This window comes from Bufo gargarizans, chromosome 1, assembly GCF_014858855.1.
Source record: "Bufo gargarizans isolate SCDJY-AF-19 chromosome 1, ASM1485885v1, whole genome shotgun sequence".
Classification (NCBI taxonomy): domain Eukaryota; kingdom Metazoa; phylum Chordata; class Amphibia; order Anura; family Bufonidae; genus Bufo; species Bufo gargarizans.
Window position 1 is genome coordinate 189629570 of NC_058080.1, and position 23505 is coordinate 189653074.

The 23505-nt window shown below is 45.1% G+C and overlaps 1 protein-coding gene across 3 annotated transcripts in view; it reads right to left on the minus strand.

Moving 5' to 3' along the window:
- Positions 1-7004: 7004 nt before the first annotated feature.
- USP38 (ubiquitin specific peptidase 38) overlaps positions 7005-23505 on the minus strand; it is a 60289-nt gene continuing 43788 nt past the window's right edge. For all 3 annotated transcript variants that reach the window (XM_044301870.1, XM_044301787.1, XM_044301952.1), the window contains exons 7-11: positions 17688-17881; positions 15415-15508; positions 14565-14671; positions 11783-13112; positions 7005-7855 (exon numbers count right to left, since the gene is read on the minus strand). In XM_044301870.1, the coding sequence (XP_044157805.1) occupies positions 7694-7855; positions 11783-13112; positions 14565-14671; positions 15415-15508; positions 17688-17881 (1887 nt within the window). In that variant the 3' untranslated portion in view covers positions 7005-7693. The remainder of the gene's footprint in view (positions 7856-11782; positions 13113-14564; positions 14672-15414; positions 15509-17687; positions 17882-23505) is intronic.

Genomic DNA, 23505 nt, shown 5'->3' on the forward strand with positions numbered 1-23505 from the left:
GTCAGCCGGATCCGCAAACAAATGCTATTTGTTTGTATACATGCAATGGAACTGCCTGCCGGAATCCAACAACGTAAGTCTGAAAGTACCCTTAGGCTGCGTTCACACGGGCGAGATTTTCGCACGGGTGCAATTCGGTAGGTGAACGTATTGCACCCACACTGAATCCGGCGCCATTCATTTCAAATGGGCTGTGTACATGAGCGTTTTTTTCACGCATCACTTCTGCAATGCTTTAAAATCGCAGCATGCTCTATATTCTGCGTTTGTAAAGCAGGACAGGCCCCATTGAAATGAACGGGGATGCGTTAATAACGCATTGCATCCGCAAGCAAGTGCGGGTGCGATGCGTTTTTCACTGACGGTTGCTAAGAGATGTTGTTTATAAAACTTCAACTTTTTATCACGCGCGTGAAAAACGCATCAAAATGCATTGCACCCGCGCAGAAAAAACTGAGCAACTAAACGCAATTGCAGACAAAACTGACTGAACTTGCCTGCAAAATAGTGCGAGTTTCACTGAACGCACACTGAACGCACCCTGAGCCAATCCGTCACGCCCGTGTGAACCCAGCCTTAGTGAGGTGGGCTCTACAGCCTAAATGACTGCAAGTTCAAAAGCTGAGTCCTGGTTAGAAATAATGCTCAGTCAATAATGTTTACAGAAGGTGCCTATTGGGCCACATGGCAGCCTTACAAATCTGGTCCACAGAGGCCTCGGTTCTTTCTGCACACAATATTAACAGTGCCTGGGCCAGACTGGGCCTTGATTTCCAAGGGACATTTTGCTTCTAGGTCTAGAACAGAGTAAGAGATAGCGGTCTGCCAAAGAATTGCTATCTCTTCTGACTTCCCATACAAGTTCGGTTCGGCCAAATGTGTATTTGTGGTCAATATAGAGAGAGCTGCCATCTCCTGAGAGAACAAAATATAAGAGAAATTAGGCGATAAAACTCATTTCACATGATCCATTTCTATCCTGACATCATCTGTTAGGCCTCTTTCACACGGGCGTCATGTTTTTTGCCCGGATAAGAGGCGGGTGCGTTGCGGGAAAATGCGCGATTTTTCCGCGCGAGTGCAAAACATTGTAATGCGTTTTGCACTCGCGTGAGAAAAATCGTGCATGTTTGGTACCCAGACCCGAACTTCTTCACAGAAGTTCGGGCTTGGGATTGATGTTCTGAAGATTGTATTATTTTCCCTTATAACATGGTTATAAGGGAAAATAATAGCATTCTGAATACAGAATGCATAGTATAATAGTGCTGGAAGGGTTAAAAATAATAAAAAAGTTAACTCACCTTCTCCTCTTGTTCGCGTAGATGCCGGTCTGTTCTTTAGCTGTGGGCTGAATGACCTGAGGTGATGTCAGATCACATGCTCCAATCACATGCTCCATCACCGTGGTGATGGAGCATGTGATCTGACATCACCACAGGTCCTTCAGCCACAGCTAAAGAACAGACCGGCATCTACACGAACAAGAGGAGAAGGTGAGTTAACTTTTTTATTATTTTTAACCCCTCCAGCACTATTATAGTAAGCATTCTGTATTCAGAATGCTATTATTTTCCCTTATAACCATGTTATAAGGGAAAATAATACAGTGAATAGACTGTCACCTAGAACCCATGCGTGAAAATCGCACCGCATCCGCACTTGCTTGCGGATGCATGCGATTTTCACGCAACCCCATTAATTTCTATAGGGCCTGCGTTACGTGAAAAACGCACAAAGAGGAGCATGCTGCGATTTTCACGCAACGCACAAGTGATGCGTGAAAAGCACCGCTCGTGTGCACAGTCCCATAGAAATGAATGGGTCAGGATTCAGTGCGGGTGCAATGCGTTCAACTCACGCATCGCACCCGCACGGAAAACTCGCCCGTGTGAAAGGGGCCTTAAGGGAGTCAGGAGCTCCACAGACAACATTGTCTGCAGGCTGACAATACACAAATGTGTATGGGGACCTTCTGTTCTTTAGTTGCTGGGTATCGTGTGAGCTCGGTGCATTTGTTTCTAGAATCCTTGTACTGCTAGTATCCTGATCTAGTACATTTGTGTTGTGTCAGCGTAGCTTGGGATCTGTAGGTATTCAGCACTTCTTTACTGCCAGCATTGACGTTTTTTTTTGTTGTTGATTCTATTTATTGTCAATTTGCCGATTTTTTTTTTTTTTAATTGACACATGGTTCTAGATCTTGTTTTTTTACTGGCCAAGTATTTAGATTATGGTCAGTTTCTGTCCATGTAATTTATTTCCGCTCACCATCACCATCTTGCACCAGTTTAATTTCCTGTTTGCCATTTTCTTGGGGGTATCTAAAAATGTGTAGACATCAAGAGTACCCTGGAAAAGCAAATGCTGCGTGTGAAGTCCAGAACACACACACACTATATGGACAAAAGTACTGGGACACATGCACATTACATCTACAGGAGCCTTTATGTTATCTATTCTAAATCTATAGGCATTAATATGGAGTCGGCCCCTCCTTTGAAGCAAAAACAGCTTCCACTCTTCTATGACAGCTTTCTATAAGACTTTGAAGTGTCTGTTAGAATTTTTACCCATTCATCCAGAACAAATTATGTGAGGTCAGATACTGATGTTGAGGGGGAAAAAAAGGTCCTGATTCACAATCTCTTCATTCCTAAGGTGTTCAATTGGTTTAAGATCAGGGCTCTATGCGGGCCAGTCAAGTTCTTTCAGATAAAGCTCACCCAATCATGCCTTTATGGTTTGTTCTAGTGTTGAGTGAAGCATTCAAAGTGCAATTTGGGCTGAAGTTTAGGAAAACTTCAATTCACAACAAATCCAAATTTTCTTGTGCTTCGTGGTAACGAATCAGGTGGCTGCACATGTCAGAACTAAATGTAGAGACAAGCCTAGAATGCCGTGCAGCCATCCCTTGTGTCACAGCCCTATAAAACACCCACCCCGCACAGTCTCCCCCATTGTCCTGTGAGCTGAGCATAGGGAAAGATGTGACAAGCACTCATGCGCTAGGGACAGTGATGCTGAAAATTATTAATAGAAGAATACTGGAAGGAGAATGCACCGAGACTTATTTTGCATCAGTTTTATTTATTCCTACTTCAGCCGTAAACTAAAATATGTAATTCAATACCAATAAGATGGAAGCCTTTATTATTCCACTGCCAGCGTGCCAACCAATACCATCCAGTCTGCACCCCTTAGGGGGGCCAGGTCTTAATGATAACCAGGGCCGTTTCTAGGACTGGGCTGGCCGGGCGGCCGCCCGGGACGCTGTCAGAAGGGGGGCGCCGACAGGGGCGCCCTCTTGTCGTTTCGCTGCCTGTTATTACTCTCGTGCCGTGCGCCCCTGGCTCCCTCCCTCTGAGATCTCGCCTGCCCTGCAACCTGCACCCGAATCCTCTCACTCTTATCTACAGACAGTGTCCGTATGTACTACAGTCACTCATCTCCGGTACGTGCGGGCGGCACTTACTGACGTCATGCGCCTGCTCCTCACACTAGGCGGCGCAGGCGCGTGACGTACAGTGAGTGAGTGAGCGCCGCACTGCCTGTTACCGCCCGCCCTGAGCCCCTGAGCAGTGCTGATGCTGAAAAGAAGCCTGTGTCTATTCTGTGGATCCGGGACAGTGGGTCACTGGGTGGGTGCAATGTGGTTAAACAAACATTTTTTTTTACAATAGGGACACTGTAGATGGGGGCCTTAATTACAATGGGGGGCGGGGGCCACTGTGGGAGACATGAAAATGGGGGCACTGTCACTGTGGGGGACATTAAGTTTAATAAGGATCACTATGGACATTATTTAGAATGGAGGCTGCTGTGGGTGTCATTATAACTGTATAATGTCTGACAGGCCTAGTCCTGAGCCGAGTTATATTACCCTGCCCATGCCCTGTATAATAATGTACCCATCCCTGATACCCCTTGGGGGGGGGGGGGGGGGGGGGGGGGTTGACACTTGCCCCGAGAGAAATTTCACCTAGAAACTGCACTTTTTTGCTGGCTTTACTTCTTCCAAATTATCCTTCAACGTCTCCATGTCCTAGAATAGTCAGTAAGATGCAGAGAGAGGAGGCGCTGGATGTTCTTGATGACATATTCTCATCGATATTAGATGATGTGGAAAAGCAGATGGCAGAAGGGCTCCCACTTGTAGGGGCACGAGAGCGCTGGGGTTGGAGAAGTGGGTACAGCCCCCGTTTAAAGGTGCTGCATGGCCATTATTAACAAAGACCGACTTTACAGGGTGGTCTTCATTATTAAATACAAGGAAGCTTCGGGCTAATTAGCTGCACAGTTCTTCACTGCAGTATGGCTGCAAACCGTCCGCAGCACAGCCACTCCGTGTGACCGCTTACTAAGGCCTCATGCACACGACCATTGTGTGTTTTGCTGTCCGCAAAACATGGATGGCGTCAGTGTGAGTTCCGCAATTTGCAGAAAGGCAGGGACAGCCATGGATATAACTGCCTATTCTTTTCTGCAAAATGGACAAGAACAGGTTATATTTTTTTTGCAGACCACGGAATGGAGCAACGGATGCAGACAGCACACGGAGTGCTGTCCGCATCTTTGGCGGCCCCATTGAAGTGAATGGGTGCGCATCCAAGCAACAAAAACTGCGGCTCGGATGCGGACTAAAACAACGGTCGTGTGCATGAGGCCTAAGGCAGAGTGGCCTGGGTATACTTGATTTATAGCGATTCAAGACAAATTAATTCATAATAAATCAAATATCTTGTTCAACTTCTCAAAATTTCGCTCATCTCCAGTTTTTTCAATAGGGCATAGTCATCCTGGAACAGAAATTGTCCTACCCCAAACCGTTCCTCCAATGTTGAAAGTGTACAATTGTTTAAGATGTCTTGGTATGCTGAAACAATAGGATTTCTTTTATGATTAGGCTAATCCCTGAAAAACAGCCCACAGCAGACGTGTGCTTTACACCACTCTGTCCAACACTTGGTGGAGTGGTTTGGGAATGTAAGGCTTGCATGCAGCTTCTTGGTCATGAAAATCCCTGTTATGAAACTTTTTGTGCTGATGTTAATACCATAGGAGGTTTCGAACTCCGCATACATTGAGTCAAGAAAGTGTTAGCGACTTGTGAACTACAGTACTCGCCAACTATGCGAAAAAATAGCGTTAAGAAATCTTTTGAAAATTAGAAGTGTTGGTAAAAATACACTAATTAACAAAATTCAAGGTTAATGAACAAAAGAGAAATCTAAATCACATCAGTATTTGGTTTGACCAGCCTTTGCTTTCATAACAGCAACAATTCTAGGTACACTTGAACACAGTTTTAGAAGAAACGCAGCAGGGAGGTTGTTACAAACATCTTGGAAAAGTAACCACAGATCTTTTGTGGATGCAGGCTTGCTCAAAACCTTCCGTCTCTTCATGAAATCCTGATGTTGAGATTAGGGCTCTTCTGTCATAACTTCTAGGACTCCTTGTTCTTCACAATAAAGATAATTCTTAATCACATTGACTGTATGTTTGAGGTGGTTGCCCTGCTGCAAAATAGATTTGGAGCCACTCCCTTATGGTATTGCATGATAGATAAGTATCTGCCTGTATTTATCAGCACTGGGGACTTAATTAATCCTGACCAAATCCTCAACTCCATTTGTGGAAAGTTATTGCAGTAGATGAAAGACACATCATGCTTACTTTCCTTCAAAATCAGAAGATGTTCAGCAGGGTCATCAGCTTAGAACTGGCTCCAAACTTATTCTGCAGCAGGAAATGACCCTAAACATACAGCCAAAGTCATTAAAAACTATCTTCAGTGAATGTCAGGAGTCTTGGAACTGATGATATGGCCTCCACAGAGTCCTGATGTCAAAATCTGGGATTCTATCAAGAGACAGAAGGGATCTGAGTGGGCCTACATCCACAGTAGATCCAAGTTTAGTTCTCCAAGATGTTTAGAACAACCTCCTTGTCAAATTCCTTCAAAAATGATGTGCACCCCGAAGAATTGATGCCGTTTTGACACCAAAGGGTGATCCCACCAAATATTGGTTTAATTTAGATTTCTCTTTTGTTCATTCACATTGCATTTTGTCAACTTACAAAAAATAAACTAACACTATTTTTATCTATATTGTCTTTAAAATAGCCCAAAAAATAGCTAAAATATTGTGTCTGAGAAAACAGATCCGTCCCCATTGACTTACATTGTGTGTCAGGACTGAGCCTTCTTGCGCCGCACCACATTGCAGACAGAAAAACGATTCAGCGTTATTCTGTCTGCAATGGGAGTGCAACCAAACGGAAAGTAATGCATTCTGGTGCATTCCGTTTCGTTCAGTTTTGTCCCCATTGACAATGAATGGGGACAAAACGGAAGCATCCCCCCCAAACCCACCGCTATTGAGATCCTATGACTGATCTCAATAACAGAAAGGTAGAGTGCAAGTGTGAAACCTACAAAATGTCTTTAAAGTTGAAATTAGAGCTGTTGCATTAAAAGACTGTGGGTGAGATTTATCAAAACTGGTTTAAAGAAAAACTGCCCGTAGCAAGCAATCAGATTCCACCTTTCATTTTCCAAAGGTGGAATCTGATTGGTTGCTATTGGCACCTAAGCCAGCTTTTTACATCAGTTTTGATAAATCTCCATCTGTGTGTAGCTCCAGCCTAAAGCATAAGGTTCAGGCTATGAACTACTGGAAGTTTAAATCGTGTCAGTTGCTCCTTGCCTATTATTCAGCAGCTGCCTAAAACCTATTTTTATACTTCATGCATCAACACAGGATTTTTGACTTGGACTTGATTGACCAATGTCTGCTTTCAACCTCATCAACAACGTAACTGTAAGACATGTGGATTTTACTCTATACCTTGAAATCTGTGATGAAGATCTGAAGCATTCCATCATCATGGGCATGCTCATTTTTCCTCTATATCTCAATGCCGATTTCAAAACCCCATCCACACGTACAGTAAAAACAAACATTTTTTTTTTAGAAATCAGCAAGACCATAAGAACATTTGTGGAACCACTGTTTTACTCCAGCAATAAAGTAACTTTAAGCCGCAAATTATAACAACAATATAGAATACTCATCACACAAGACAATCCAAAAGGTATCTTTGATTTACAGTACTGCAAGGCACATACAGAACTTTCCCTCACTTACACAGCAGATGTACTCCCTGAAGTAGAATTTTAAAAAATTCTGAAAACAATTTAGAAAATACTATAAAGTTAGCATTTATGGTCTAGATTTTTAAAAAAACTGTAGAAGATCATGCATTTTCATAAAAAGTGATTTCACAGATTTATATACATATTTTCTCTGATGCTTTATGATATTTTAGTGGAAAATACCCTGAACTGGAACAAAATGCAAACCATTATTGCTTTCGGCCTTGGATGCACCATAGAGCTTTCACTATTTCAGGAAAATGTAACATAAAACAATGAGTAGTGAAAAAACAGATCGCTACACTTTTACATTGGTATTTAAAGAAGAACTGTATATATAGGCAGCATTTCTTTTTTTTCTTAAAGAGGAACACACTGATGTATATCCATTCAAGTGTAGATAATTCTTGAAGCTGCCCGTCAATTTAACTGGTTTATGTGTAGTAAAATGTGATGTGTCACAGTCCGTCATTGGCCAGTGTGGTCCTGTCATCAGTGCATATTGGACAACGTATAGATATTCTGTCTTATTCAGAAGACAAGTCTGCCGATGGTGCTGAACCCTCCTTCTCCACCACCTCCAGTAGGACCACAGCTCCCAGGTGGGTCATTGTCATCAAAACCATTAGGTCGAAAAGAGCAGGAAGCAGATGCTGCTTGTAGAGCCCGTGTGCGTGCACTGAGTTCTTGCTCCTAAAGAAGGCAAAATAACATTTTTTTTATATAAATGCAGTATTTTCATTACTTAAAGGGATTCTGTCATCAGAAATGAGGCCTATAACCTAAACATATGGCGATGTCCCTAGTAATACACTGAATCCTAAAGTGACTATCAAATGCGCCTGTGGCTCTATAATCATAAAAAAACAGGTCTATATCACCTGTCACTCACTTCAAAATGTGTCCAAGGGAACGTCTCATGGTGAAGGGTGCCCGGCTGCAGCCATCTCGTTTAGGTGCCCAGCGCTGCCTTCTGAAGTGAAATCACCGCCCTCCCTTTCATTAGATCCGCCTACCTCAGTTCATCGCCGCCTCTCTAACACCCGCTCGCTTCAGCCAGATCCCACGCGTGCGCACTAGGTATAGGGATCTGGCTGAAGCGAGCTGACGCTAGAGAGGCGGCGATGAACTGAGGTAGGCGGATCTAATGAAAGGGAGGGCGGCGATTTCACTTCAGAAGGCGGCGCTGGGCACCTAAACGAGATGGCTGCAGCCGGGCACCCTTCACCATGAGACGTTCCCTTGGACACATTTTGAAGTGAGTGACAGGTGATATAAACCTGTTTTTTATGATTATAGAGCCAAAGGCGCATTTGATAAAGTCACTTTAGGATTCAGTGTATTACTAGGGACATCGCCATATGTTTAGGTTATAGGCCTCATTTCTGATGACAGAATCCCTTTAAAAAAGGAAAACATATATACATTTTTCAACACAAAATCTGTATATATAAAATCTATGCCCAGTTGGTGCAGATGAATCTTTGCAGAATTGTAATGTTAGGATTCAACAGCTCATCAATATGCAAAGTGGTATCTCCCAGAGAAAGAGAACCATCTCGCTAGTGCCACCTTGTGGAAGTGGCTCCATATGAGTCAAAGTCCAACTTTTTAACAAGCCTTGGGACATGGCAAGGGAAAATAGCCGAGGGTACTTTCACACTTGCGGCAGAGGATTCCGGCAGGCAGTTTTATCGGACGCAAACGGATGGCATTTGTCAGATGGATCCAGATCCGTCTGACAAACGCATTGAAATACCTGATCCATCTCTCCAGTGTCATCTGGAAAAATGGATCTGGTATTTATTTTTTTCACAGATTTAAAGGTCTGTGCATAAGTGGACCGGAAGAACAGATCAGTCAATGCGGCAATTTTAATGCCGGATCCGACACCAATACATTTCAATGGCATTCCGGCAAGTGTTCAGGATTTTTGGCCAGAGAAAAATACTGCATGCTGCGGTATTTTCTCCGGCCAAAAAACGTAAGAGGGACTGAACTGATGAATACTGAACGGAATGCTCTCCATTTAGAATGCATTATGATAAAAACTTTCCGGCATTGAGCCCCTGTGATGAAACTGAATACCGGAAAAGAAAAACGCTAGTGTGAAAGTACCCTCAGATATCAGTCTGTAGACAGCTGTTTCGGAGTGTGCTCTTCATCTGTACAGTAGGATTCTGGCTGGATGAGTGTGATGTCTTGAACACAGCTTAGGCAAGGTGCTGGTTCTCCTGAAAGGGGTTTTGCCATCTCAGACAATGGAGGCATATTCGCTAAGGTATGCCCCCATTGTCCGGTAGGTGTGGGTCCCACCGCTGGGACCCGCAACTACAATGAGAACGGAGCAGGGAAATGAACAGAGGGAGCACTGCGCATGCGCCCTCCATTAATTTCTATGGGGCCGTCGAAAATAGCCGAGCGCTGGCTCTGCCATTTCCCTCTGCCCCATAGAGATAAATGGGAGCACGGGCCACGTGTGCGCGGTGCGCTTCCATTCACTTCTATGGGAGCAGAGCTTGGTAGTGGACGGACCCCGGGAAATCCGGGGTCCTCCAGCCATAGCTCTCCCCGCTCCGTTTTAGATATACAATATATACCCCCATTGTTTGAGATGGGAATACCCCTTTAAAAGAGACCAGCTGTGTATGGAGACATTTTAGCAATGCTCCATGGTGAAAATAAATAAGAAGAAGAAAAAAAAAAAAAAAAAAAAAAAAAGACGTATCTTCCAGGGAAATAACACCATCTCGCTAGCACCACCTTCAGTAGGTGGCTCCCTACGAGTCAAAGTCTGACTATATAGCTCATCGCCCATTCGTTGGCTGACCATATATCTTTCATGTGGCTGTAAATATTATTTCTTGGTAGCACATCTCCCCATGTACGCAGGGGATGTGCTGCCTTTTGTTGTCAGCAGCACGAGTGAACTTAAGTAGTGATCAATCATTAATGTGGCCATTATTTTGCCCTTAAGTGAGCAGTGATGCTATACTGTCGATTGGCGCTCTTTGCCATGGATAGATTTCTCTCTTTTTACACGTAGTACAGATTTAAAGCATAACTACACTTTCAGATAAATTTGCAGAATAAGCTGCCATATAAGATGGCATTATATCTGACTGTTAATTGAACAGTATGTGGCAGTTCTTGAACTGGGGCATGGAGGCTAGCTAGTATAATGTCTTCCCATAGAATACACATAGTCCATTATAGAGACACTGAATAGTATGTGAATATGTAACACTTGCTATTAGGTCCAGCAGTATCTGTCGTGTCTGTCCCTATCACTGCAGCTCACTCCTCCTCCCCTCACTTCTTCATAGATCTGATCCTGATCCAACAAGAGGAACCCCCACCGATCAGCTGTTTGAGAAGGCACCGGCCTTCTCTCAGCTCACCAAGAACAGCAACGTCCATTTGATAGCAGCTGTACTTGATATCGCAGCTCAGCCCCATTCTATTCAATGGGGCTGAGCTGAGCCTAGGCCATGTGACTGATGAGTGTGACATTATATGGCTTTAGGGCTCATGCACACGAATGTATTTTCATTCCGTGTCCGTTCTGTTTTTTTTTTTGAGGACTGTATACGGGACCATTCATCTCAATGGGCCCGTGTGCATTCTGTTTCCGTTCCGCAAAAAAATAGAACATGTCCTTTTATTGTCCGCATTACGGACAAGGAAAGGACTGTTCTATTAGGGGCCAGATGTTCCGTTCCGCAAAATACAGAATGCACACGGATGTCATCCACATTTTTTGCAGATCCGTTTTTTTGCAGACTTCAAAATACATACAGTCGTGTGCATGAGGCCGTAGGCTCAGCTCAGGGAATGCTGAAAGAAGGCTGCAGTGCTGTGGCTATTGCGACTGCGGGTGCCTTCTCAAATTACTTATTGGCAGGGGTGCCAGGTTTCGGACACCCACCAGAAAGGTCATCAGTTCAGAAAAAATCTCAGAGAGCCCTTTTAACAAAAATGCCAGTTCCATTTAAAAAACACAGGTTACTGTATGCCTATCACTAATCAAGGGATTGTTGGCATAGACTGTATAAAAAAGTTGTAAAAGTGAGTAAAGTAAAGCCAGATAGTGATTCCGTTTTTTCTAATCTGTTTTTATTTTCTAATTGTAGATTTACAGCAGCTACATGAACCACAGACACAATGGACATGAGATGTCCACTGATTTCTATGAGAGAGTTTTCTAGGCATGTTCTGTGACCTGTGCACTGGACAAGCTGTTGCATTTCTTGTGAAAGTTGCAATCCTCTGTCCTCTATACAGAGATGTTATTTGTCATTGTAATCCTGCCTGTGATAATAATGCGATGAGTGCTGAAAAGTGATCTCCACAGTACAAGAAGTGGTCATTGTAATAACTGCAATTTTTTTTAATAAGATAACATGTAAAAAAAAAAAAAAAAATGTAAAGCCATAAATTCTTTGAAAATATGATGGACATAAAAACTTGATTTGAACAGTAGGTATTTTTTTTTTTTTTTGAAGATGCACTGCCTTTAACTTTCCAGGAAAACTACTACTAAAAAGTAATAATAGGTATCTATTGTATAGATCAGATTTATTAGTTACTGAAATCCATAGGGTAGTTATCAGCCCATACCTGTAAATAGAGCTTATTATCCTTCGTAATAGCATCCATGAGCTCCTTCTGAAGTGGGGGCTCTCCATTCACCCATAGTCCATGTGCAGAATTAGACTGCACATTCTCTAGATCACCAGAGTTGTGCTTTTTATATATCAGCACATAAGCAGTGTCCTTTGGAAATCGACTTGTAATATTTAAAACGGACTGAAATGACGTAAAAGTCACTCTACTGTCATTAAACAGAAACCATTCTTTTGACATGTCATTGCACGGTTTCTCATTCCCAACAATAGAGTTGTTGCTCTCCTTGCCTACTATCTGACTTTGATGAGAAATCAAGGTGGTCTTAGGTTGGATACACCTTGTGGAATTTGTGACATTCCTTGCATATGAGTAATAATGGCCACTTTCTGAAGAGGTGCCCGAATGGACCACAATTGAACTTAAAACATAAGGTATAAGTTGCGTGCAGCTCATATCTTCAGTGCCAGATGGTTTCAGCTTTTTGGCCATGTTTTCTCCGACCTCGGGAATGTCAACATCTTGATTCCAGTCTACAGGAGAAGCCACTGAGGTAGTTCTTTCTACTGGCAACTCAAGTACCAGTGGAATGGACACATTATCCAGAATTTTACGCCTTACATGACATTTTGGATCATATGAAAATCTCAAGAGAGTTAATATGAGGTATTCTGGCTCTTCTAGGATTTGCATAGTCTTTTCAGCATTCTGGAGGGAAGAACACTTTTCACAATGATAACGATTTTCTCCATCAAGGATCTCAGGAGCTAAGAAATAGTTCAACAAGTCTGTTACAGACAGGGGTTTATCTCGTCCACCGTTTTTACACGAGTCACTAGCACGCTCTACTGTACTTTCAATTGTAGGGGTGTCCAGTGCACAGGAACTATTAGCCTGAATTTCATTCCCAGCAGATTTGAGCTTGGTGGAGTCTTTGTCAGCTGAAGGAAGACTGACGCTTTGCGATTCAGTTTCAGGTGCAACATCAATCTCTATACAATCATCATTTTTTTCTGTGAGGGAGCAGATCATGTTTTGTGCAGGTTTGTCAGCTGCAGAAGGACAAAATGCTAAAGAAATGTCTGTAAAAGCTTCTATCTTCTGTGAAGTACTCCTGCAGTTTAGGCAGCAAATATTAGTTTGGAGCTTTCCTCCAAACATGCTTTCTATTAGTGTCTTATTGTCACATCTCCAGCCAGTGTTCTCTGGATGGGGAAAGACCTCTGCTCCTGAAGGAGAGGACGGTGGCATATTACCATCTGTGATCATAGAATCCAGACTCCTTGAGGACAGGGCTTGGAGAGTCTTTTCCTCTTCATGTAATCTAAGAGACCAAAGAAAATTCATTACCAGAGGGAGGTAACATTTGGATGGATGGAAAAAAGTGATAAACTGTACACACCATAACAACCTCAAACATTATCTGTCTGAAGTATGTGGCTATTTTCAATGATTCAAAAACTGAAATGCACATTTAAAGTAACACAAGGAGGGGCAATTTATATGCCATAGTGGTGTTAAGAAGTCGCAAATTAAGGCGCACCCCATATCTGCACCATAATTTGCTACTTTTTGAGCTTAATCGCCACTTTTGTAAAGGGGTAGGAAAACGGTAGGGCTTAGCGGAGGGGCAGAGCCCATCACAGACCACCAGATTTACTATAACTTTCTGGTGCATGTAGGCCCAGTGATGTGCCTAATTTACTAAGAGGCATCTACCGCTTAATAAATTTGGTGCATCTCACTCCAGTGCAGGGAGATCCAGACTGACATATTAGAACAGCAGTCTCGATAAATGTCCAAGTTTTTTTTTCTTGGATGTCATAATCCCTCAAAAACGTAGGCAATTTTGTCCATAAAGGAGTTGCCCAATTTTTTCTAAAGAAAGAGAAGCTATAAATTAAATAATGTCATGAGTAAGGGCTAAAACTGCTTTCTGCCCGAAACGTGTAGACTTTGCATTCCTGTACCTGGATGTTTTTATACTGAACATCGAATAAAGAGCCTTTGGATTACCACCAAGACAAGCGGGACAAATCTTTCTTTTTCACATATTGCTGTACTTGCTCCCAGTTCGGGTGAAGGAGCTGTTCCGTGCTTCAACATTGGAATCCTTGGCAGGTGAGAGCTGCTCGAACAATTTACTGCTTTGAACATAATTTAAATAATGTTATACCTACCAACCTGAGCTCCAGTTCTGTGCCACAACTCCTTCTCGCCATTTCAGCCATGGCATAATGTTTTGGCTGCAGCACTGATGTGCCCGTATTCCGCATATGACTGCTACAGCCAATCAACAGCCTCAGAGGTACATGGCACAAGACCATTGAAGCCTTTGATTGGCTGCAGCAGTCACATGATCACTGCTGCAGCCAGGAAAACAAAGGCCAGCGCGGTGGAATGAGTGAAGGCTCTGAAACAGAGGGGGTTTGGAACAGCAAATATAATTTTACTTTTATTATTCTGATAGCTTCCCTTCCTTTAGAAAAAAAAATAAAATCATAAAACTCCTTTAAAGAGGTTGGACAATTCACAATGACATTTCACAAATGCCATAAATAATCATGCATGCACCATAGAAGGATGCATAACTTTGTACTATCCTGCATCTTTCATAATGAAGGTCCCCGGCTAGTCTGGGCACACCGTACTTACCGGGCGTCATCCACAGCCATAAGCCGTAATATGACTGCTTTCTCAAAGAAATACAGAACAATACCTTTCAACAAGTATAAACACATGGCGTGACCCTAGCTTTATGCAACTCTGCTTTTACCTGTCTAAAAGAAATCGAAGATACTCAGAGCAGTCTTGCTGAGATCGTGGTGTGAACCAAGGTGGTCTAGAAGCCTCAAAGAAAACCTGAGGTGCATATGCTTCCCTCTGTGTGGGGAAAGAAAAAGAATCACTGTTAAATAAAAAAGCATAAACAATTTTATATCTTGAGTGACAAAACAACTATGAGTGGACAAGCCAGCCCAAAACACCACCACCTGGAATAATATAGTGTCAAACGAAACAAGTATGACACTACTCACCATTCCAAGTGGGAGCTGCAGATAGATAATGTAGTTCCCACAAACTACGTAACTACAAAATAGCCACACAATATACTAAATACTACTTTCCTACTAAGGTACCTGAAACCTTATGACCCACCACGTGATCAGCGCCAAGCTTCACCTATACCAAAACAAACTGCATGGGACAGACCCTAAATCTATCTATATGGCCCACTCCGTAGGTTCTTTTGGTGGACAGAACACTCGCTGTGAAGATACAGCTTACAATGTAGGGAATAGGGGCTATATATAAATATATATATATCCCTCTGTATAGGAAAGCAGTCTGCTGTACTTCCATATGCAGTTGAATGAAAGGTATACCAATGCATACCACTTCGACAGAGGCCAAAAGAACACTTTTTTGCCTATGTTGGTTGAGTGGAGGCCAACAAATTCATTAAACATACACATCAGGAACTTTTCCTGTCGAATAAAATTAACCTAGTGGTAAAATGCTGTGGACACTTAGTCTAATTCCCCACCCTCTCAGCCACCGGTTGACTGAAAACATAAGGAATCAGAATGAAAAACATCAGAATTCTTACAGAATTACAGAAGTACCTGGGTGTGAGCCAAAAATGCAAAAAGGTGCTGAAGTTTCTTCATCAACGAATTGCACCCGTTTAAATTAAGTGATAGCACATGCCTCCTAAAACTAAAAAAAAAAAAAAAAAGATTAGATACGTATATGCACTTTTTCCTTTTTGTCAGGTGGAATAAAAATAAATAAAAATTGGGGTGTTCACTTTTTTATAATTATGCTTTACTATTTTTCCAAAATTAAATACAACTAAAAACCTTGCTTTGTGTAATATTCTGAAACCCATAATGTTATTATTTTTCCATCGAAAAGGCTCACACAAGCAAGCTGAGCTATAGTTTTTATTAGTACCATTTTGGGGTACATACAAGTTTTTCATCACTTTCAATGTCATTATGTAGGAGGGCAAGGTGACCAGAAACAGCAATTCTAGCAACTGTATTTTTTTTTATCTAAGTTCACCGTGTGATAAACAAGAAAATATTTTACAGATGTGGTGACAGATCATAAATAATTATGAGAACATTTTGCCAGTGATGAAATAAGTTGCACAAAGTAGATTTCAGCTCTGATGCACAAACAGCTGAGGATGCAACACATTTATTAAAGGGCTTCTGTCACCCCACAAGTGTCTTTTTTTTTTTTTGGATAGTTACATTACTTATAGCGCGATATAGGAGAATATAATCTTGTCACTTACTTTGATGCGGCCGTTTCTTTAGAAAACGAAGTTTTATAATATGTAAATCCGGTCTCTACCAGCAAGTAGGGCGTCTACTTGCTGGTAGCCGCAGGAGAAAACCGCCCCCTCGCCGTGTTGATTGACAGGGCCAGCCGTAATCTCCTCCTCCGGCCGGCCCTGTCAGTATTTAAAAAATCGTGCGCCTCTGTTCATTCGGCGCAGGCGCTCTGAGATGAGGAGGCTCGTCTCCTCAGAACTCCCTCAGTGCGCCTGCGCCGATGACATCACTGAGGGACATCACTGAGGGAGTTCTGAGGAGGCGGGCCTCCTCATCTCAGAGCGCCTGCGCCGAATGAACAGAGGCGCGCGATTTTTGAAATACTGACAGGGCCGGCCGGAGGAGGAGATCACGGCTGGCCCTGTCAATCAACACGGCGAGGGGGCGGTTTTCTGCTGCGGCTACCAGCAAGTAGACGCCCTACTTGCTGGTAGAGACCGGATTTACATATTATAAAACTTCGTTTTCTAAAGAAACGGCCGCATCAAAGTAAGTGACAAGATTATATTCTCCTATATCGCACTATAAGGAATGTAACTATCCCAAAAAAATATAATGACTTTTGTGGGGTGACAGAAGCCCTTTAAGAGGTGTGCATGAGCCTCTTAATAAACTGATTGGATCTTCCACCAGCCGGATATTTACTAAGATCGATATGTAAAGTGACGGTCTTTAGTAAATGACCCCCAATGTTTTATTTGACTGAAAGGCACGGTTACGATGCCAACATGGCCTTTTTGACAATGTGCACTTATGATGAGCATACTCTGAACAACAGATTTATCAGGGTTTTCTGATAGCATGTCCCATTTTCCATGGGAGCACCAGATATAACTGATTGCTGCTATCTCAAGTACTACCCTTAGAGAATGAATAGAGCAGCAGGGCGGACGCCCGATGTGACGCTCAATCATATCCGGGGAGGGGGGGGGGAGCAAATCAGGAACCCTGTTCTTGTTGGGGCAACAAGGAGATATTACTGTATACTGTATGGGTGCATCAAGGAGACATTATAATGTATGGGGGCAACAAGGAAACACGAGTACATGTTTGGAGTGTTTTTTTCTTCTCAATGAGTATTTATGGCGATATATATCCTTATTGCGATAAATTTCTTAATATCGTTATTGTGGGAATATTTTTCATATTTCCCAACCCTAGTGTGAACCATTGCTTTTAGAAGTAGCTAGAGCTTCCAAGTCAGAGGGGGAAATGCCAAATATCAAGACAGTGATCTATCATTGTAAGGTACTCTGTGAAAGCAGTAGGGATATTTAAGGACAATGTCAAAGCACTCACTGATAATGAATGCACCTATAGAATATTTGCAGCATGTGCCAGAGAATGCTACTGCTAGCACTTAGAAGTTTTACATTGCGACAGATTCATAAACTGAAATCCGATCATCCATTATCACGTTAGAAGATTAACTATACCACGCTTTTGTACACAGCTTGGAGTCTGCCCTATATAAGGCACCATCTTCCACTGCTTCCGCAGAGACTGCCATTTGGGTTACAGGTGACCACCACTGCTGTACATTAGGTACTTACTCTGTGGCCATAAAAAGTGCTTGCAAGACACTATTCATATAACAAGTATTTCCAAGGTTAATTAGACCAGTTTTTCCAGTTTCTGATTTCCCCGACAGCCTGGGTAAACAGGATGCTAAAGCATTGGATTGAGATGTCCAGGCACTTTGGTTTAAAATAAGTTTAACCTTTTCTTCAGATGGTTTGGGCAAATCCTGCATGAAAACAAAAAGGAGAAAATATGACTACTCCACTACTGAGCTTTGAACCTACTGCCATCAATAATTCCTCGTACAGCCCTTCTTTGAAGGTGGAACAAGTCACCTTTCCCTCCAGATTTGTGTATTTAAGAGACCACAATTCAACAAATCATAAAAACAACCAGAAAAACATACTGCAACTTTGAAAGATTATGCTAGCCCTTAAGCAAAGGCAGACTGAAATACAACCAACAGGTTGTTCTCGATGAGCAGATCTACTAATGACGACAGCATGAAATATTTGTATATTGCACAGAATGAAATGTTTTAAAGGGGTTGTTCAGGATTAGAAAAAAAAAACATGGCTGCTTTCTTCCAAAAACAGCTCCACACCTGTCCATGGGTTGTGTCTTGTACTGCAGTGCATCTCCATTGAAGCAAATAAGACAAGCGGCAATACTTTAAAGGGGTTTTACAGGTTCAGAGCTGAACCTGGACATATCCCCATTATCACCCAGACAGCCCCCCTTGACTTGAGCATCGGAGCAGTTCATGCTCCGATGCTCTCCTTTGCCCTGCGCTAAATCGCACAGGGCAAAGGCATTTTCTGGAGTTCCGGTGACGTACTGGGCTCTCCATAGGGCTGCCAGGCGGAGGTTTCTGCCTGGTGAAGTCACAGACACTGATGGGCGGGCTTTAGCGCTGCTCTAGCCTGTGAAACGGCGAAGGCAGCGCTAAAGCCAGCCCATCAGAGCCAGTGACGTCACCGAACACACTGCCGGGCTGAAGCCTCCACTTGGCAGTGTGTTATTGTAAATAAAAGAGGAGCGCATGGCAAAGGAGAGCATCGGAGCATGAAATTATCCGATGCCAACATCAGGGGGGCTGCCTGGTGAAATTATGGGTATGTCCGGGTTCAGCTCTGAACCCAGACAACCCCTTTAACTTTCACAGTAAATATTGTGATGTCAGTTTCTTTTTACCTAACAGATGCTTCACTATTCTGGTCATAAAACCAGTGGAGAGCTTGGAGCCCGGCAGGCTGTCTGATGTAAACTGCTGAAATACCAATCAGGGCTTTTATGCTCACATAATAAAAGGATAATGAAACAAACTCCTTGTAGGAAACATTATATACTGGGTATATAAAAATACTGGGCTTTGATTATTCACTAGGTAACTTGTAGTTTTAGCTCTGCATTCATTTATTTATTTTCCACACACCTTTACATCTATCTTAGGCCTGCTTCACATATACAGGGCAGGGATGCCAACCAGTATCTTTCTTTTTTCTGGACAATTTAGCCTAAAATATTTTTGGACAGAAAAATTGGAAAACCCTAATGAATGATAACGATAAGTAATACATGTCTATAGCTCAATATACTGACAAGAACTCATTATAAGCATTTACTGGGAGCTGTAAAATGATGATAAATACCACCAAAATAATCAAGTCAAATTCCACCAGCCTCAAATTGATTACTTTTACAGACTGTCCAGGAATTTTTCGACGGTTGGCAACCCCGATACAGGGCCAGCATCAGTTGAACCCAGATATGTGTTGGGGCCCTGTGTTCAGAGGGAGGTCTCATTCCATCAGCCTGCTGGAATGCAGGCCAAGCACTGAACAAAACTATAGAGAAGCAGAGAGTGACTGGCTCCCGGCCACACCATTTATACATCTTGCACGTGCAGGCTGATTTAGGCCCTCGTCCTACAACACAATGGACAAATGCTGATAATGTCATTAAACCCAAGATGCAGTGTAATGCCTGCACCAGCAGCTGACAAGAAGTCCCAAATTGTCATGCGAGCATTTTTTTTTTGGGGGGGGGGGGGGGGAAGGGGGCAGTATTATGAGGGAGCCCCATTACCGAGAGTGGCATACAGGAAGCCTCATTACAGAGAGGGGCGTAAAAGGTAGCCCTTGTACTCAGTGGGGGAGCATTATTACCGAGAAGTGCATAGAGAGCAGATATTAATGAGGCATTACTGACAGTGGCATAAATGGGGCTCTAATGCTTAGAAGGGCATAAGCGTACATTATTACTGAGAAGGGCATGAAAGGGGGCCTTATTACTCAGTGGTAGGGATTATTATTGAGAAGGGCATTAAGGGGGAACTACCGGTACTACTGAGTGGAACATAAAAAAGGAGATTTTTGTATAACTTACCAGTTAAATCTCTTTCTCGCTCTTCCTTGGGGGACACAGACCTTGGGTATAGCTCAGCTCCCTAGGAGGCGTGACACTAAGTAAAACTGTTAAGCCCCTCCTCCATCAGCTATACCCTCAGCCTGGAGATAGAGGCTACCAGTTGCGTGTCCAAGTAGTGAAAGGATAACAACCAATAACGGAAACAACCAGCCAGCAACCCAACGGGGCGCCAGACCATAACCCTGTAACAAAACACAGAAGGGTGGGTGCTGTGTCCCCCAAGGAAGAGCGAGAAAGAGATTTAACTGGTAAGTTATACAAAAATCTCCTTTTCTCGCCCATTTTCCTTGGGGGACACAGACCTTGGGACGTTCAAGAGCAGTCCAAGAAGGGAGGGACCACAAACCCAAGGCGGACCACCACCGGAGCATCAGGAAACCGCTGCCTGCAAAACCAGGCGGCCCAAAGCAGCATCCGCTGATGCATGCGTATGCACTCTATAGAACCTTGTGAAAGTGTGCAGAGAGGACCAAGTGGCTGCTTTGCACAACTGTTCAGCCGAGGCCCGATGCCTCTGCGCCCAGGAAGCTCCGACTGCTCTGGTGGAATGAGCAGTGACGCTGAAAGGCGGAGCTCTACCCTTGGCTCGATAAGCCTCAGACACCGCCAGTTTAATGAAACGGGCAATAGCCACCTTGGAGACCGCCAAACCCTTGCGCGAACCCTCCGGAACCACAAACAGGGAGTCCGTGCGCCGAAAGGATCCGGTGACCTCCAGATAAATCTTCAACGCCCTGACCACATCCAGACGGTGCAGTTCCCGTTCTCTGGGGTGGGAAGGAGAGGGACAGAGCGACGGAAGGACGATGTCCTCATTGATGTGAAAGGCGGAGACCACCTTTGGCAGGAAGGACGGGACAGGCCGAAGCACAACCTTATCCTGGTGGAAGATCAGGAAAGGTTCGGAGCAAGAAAGAGCCGCCAACTCCGACACCCGTCGGAGAGATGTGATGGCCACAAGAAAAATGACCTTGCAGGACAGAAGGCGAAGGGAGACCTCCCGTAAAGGCTCGAAGGGGGCTGATTGGAGCGCCGAGAGCACCACATTCAGGTCCCAGGATGGAACTGGAGGGCGGTACGGCGGAACAGAGTGAGCCACCCCTTGTAAGAAGGTCTTAATTGGCCCCAGAGGGGCCAGGGGACGCTGGAGAAGAATAGACAGCGCCGAAATCTGTCCCTTCAGAGAACTGAGGCTCAGCCCCAGGTCCAGACCCGACTGGAGGAAGGACAGGATCGTGGGAAGAGAAAACCGGAGAGGTGGGATGCTCCGGGACTCACAGAACCCCAGATAGGACCTCCAAACCCGATAGTAGATCCTAGAGGACACGGGCTTACGAGCACGGATCATGGTGCGGACTACGTCCGCGGAGAAACCCCGTCGCGTTAAGACGGCGGTCTCAATAGCCACGCCGTCAAACGTAGCGAGCCTAAATGCTCGTGGAAGATCGGTCCCTGAGAGAGAAGGTCTTCCCTGGAGGGCAGTGGCCACGGTGCGTCTGCCAACAGCAACATTAGGTCGGCGTACCAAGACCGGCGGGGCCAATCCGGGGCGATCAGAATCGCGGGAACGCCCTCTGCCGCGATCCTCCGAAGAACCCGTGGCAGGAGGGGGAAAGGAGGAAAGACGTACAGAAGGGAGAATTCGCGCCACGGAAGAACGAGCGCGTCGGCGCCGTACGCCTTCGGGTCCCGTGCCCTGGCCAGGTATCGGGGGACCTTGTGGTTGAATTTGGAAGCCATGAGGTCCACGTCGGGGCGACCCCAGCGAAGACAAAGGGCTTCGAACACCTCTGGGTGCAGGGACCATTCTCCCGGGTCGATGGTGGACCGGCTCAGGAAATCCGCCGCCCAGTTGTCCACCCCCGGGATGTAAATCGCGGATAAGGCCGGCACATGCGCCTCCGCCCAGAGGAGAATGAGGGTCACCTCTTGCATCGCTTCAGCGCTGCGAGTGCCTCCCTGATGGTTTATGTATGCCACAGCCGTGGCATTGTCCGATTGGATCCGAACAGGGTGGCCCCTCAGTAGATGGGTCCAGTGTCTGAGGGACAGAAGAATCGCCCTCAGTTCCAGAATATTGATTGGAAGTCTGGACTCCGATAGAGACCAAACGCCCTGGACGGACCGGGGAGGGAAAACCCCCCCCCACCCCCGTAAGCTGGCATCGGTGGTAATCACCAGCCAGTTCAGTGGGAGGAAGGACCTCCCCCGTAGGGGGATATGCAACCACCAGCTGAGGGAAGCCCGAGCCAGGGGAGGCAGAAGAAAGGTCCTGTCCAGACTCCTCGGTGATTTGTCCCAGGCCGACAGAATTGCCCTCTGAAAGGTGCGGGATCGGAATTGTGCGAACGGCACCGCTTCGAAACAGGCAACCATCTTCCCCAACAACCGCATGCTGGTTCTGAGGGAAGGGCGGTGATGACGGAGGAGACTGCGAACAGACCCGCAAAGGGCCAGACGCTTGTCCGACGGGAGGCGGACCTCCGCCAACTCCGTATCCAGGAGCATCCCCAGGAAGATCAGCCGTCTGGAGGGGGTAAGAGAAGACTTGGGGTGGTTGATGATCCAACCGAACCGCGTCAGGGTCTCCAGAGTGAGTCCCACACTGCCGGATGCCTGAGAGAAGGAGGGTGCCTTGACCAAGATGTCGTCCAAGTAAGGGAGAAGAAAAACACTTCTTGAACGCAGAAGGGCCAAGACAGGGGCCAGGACCTTGGTGAATACTCGAGGAGCCGTCGCCAGACCAAAGGGAAGGGCGACGAATTGGAAGTGATCGTCCCCCACCGCGAAGCGCAGGAAGCGGTGATGACATGGAGCAACCGGAACGTGGAGATATGCATCCTGAACGTCGATTGAGGCCATGAAATCCCCTCTTTCCAGGGAGGCCACTGCGGACCTGAGAGACTCCATCCGGAATCTCTGCAGTCGGAGAAAACGGTTCAGGCGCTTTAGGTCCAAGATCGGTCGCACTGAGCCTTCCTTCTTGGGAACCACAAAGAGGTTCGAGTAGAACCCCCTGAACCTTTCCGTCGGAGGCACGGGGGCGACGACACCCTTGTCCATTAGAGAGCGAATGGCCGTGAAGAAGGCGGCCGCTCGTACGGGATCCCGCGGAGGACGGGACCGGAAGAAACGGTCTGGCGGAATGGACGCAAATTCGATCTTGTATCCGCAAGATACAATCTCGAGCGCCCATGCGTCTGAGATGTGGGCCCGCCATACGTTCCTGAACAGTAGAAGGCGGCCCCCCACCCGGGTGGGTGGGGGCGCACCTTCAGGCAGAGGGCTGCTGGCCTGAGGGAGCCCGTGTGGGCTGGGGCTTGCGCCAGGTAGATTGCGTCCGAAAAAACGGCTTCTTGCGTCTATCCTGGGCTGGGCCAGAGGAAGAAGAACCGGCCGCGGGTCTAGACCCGGTGGGCT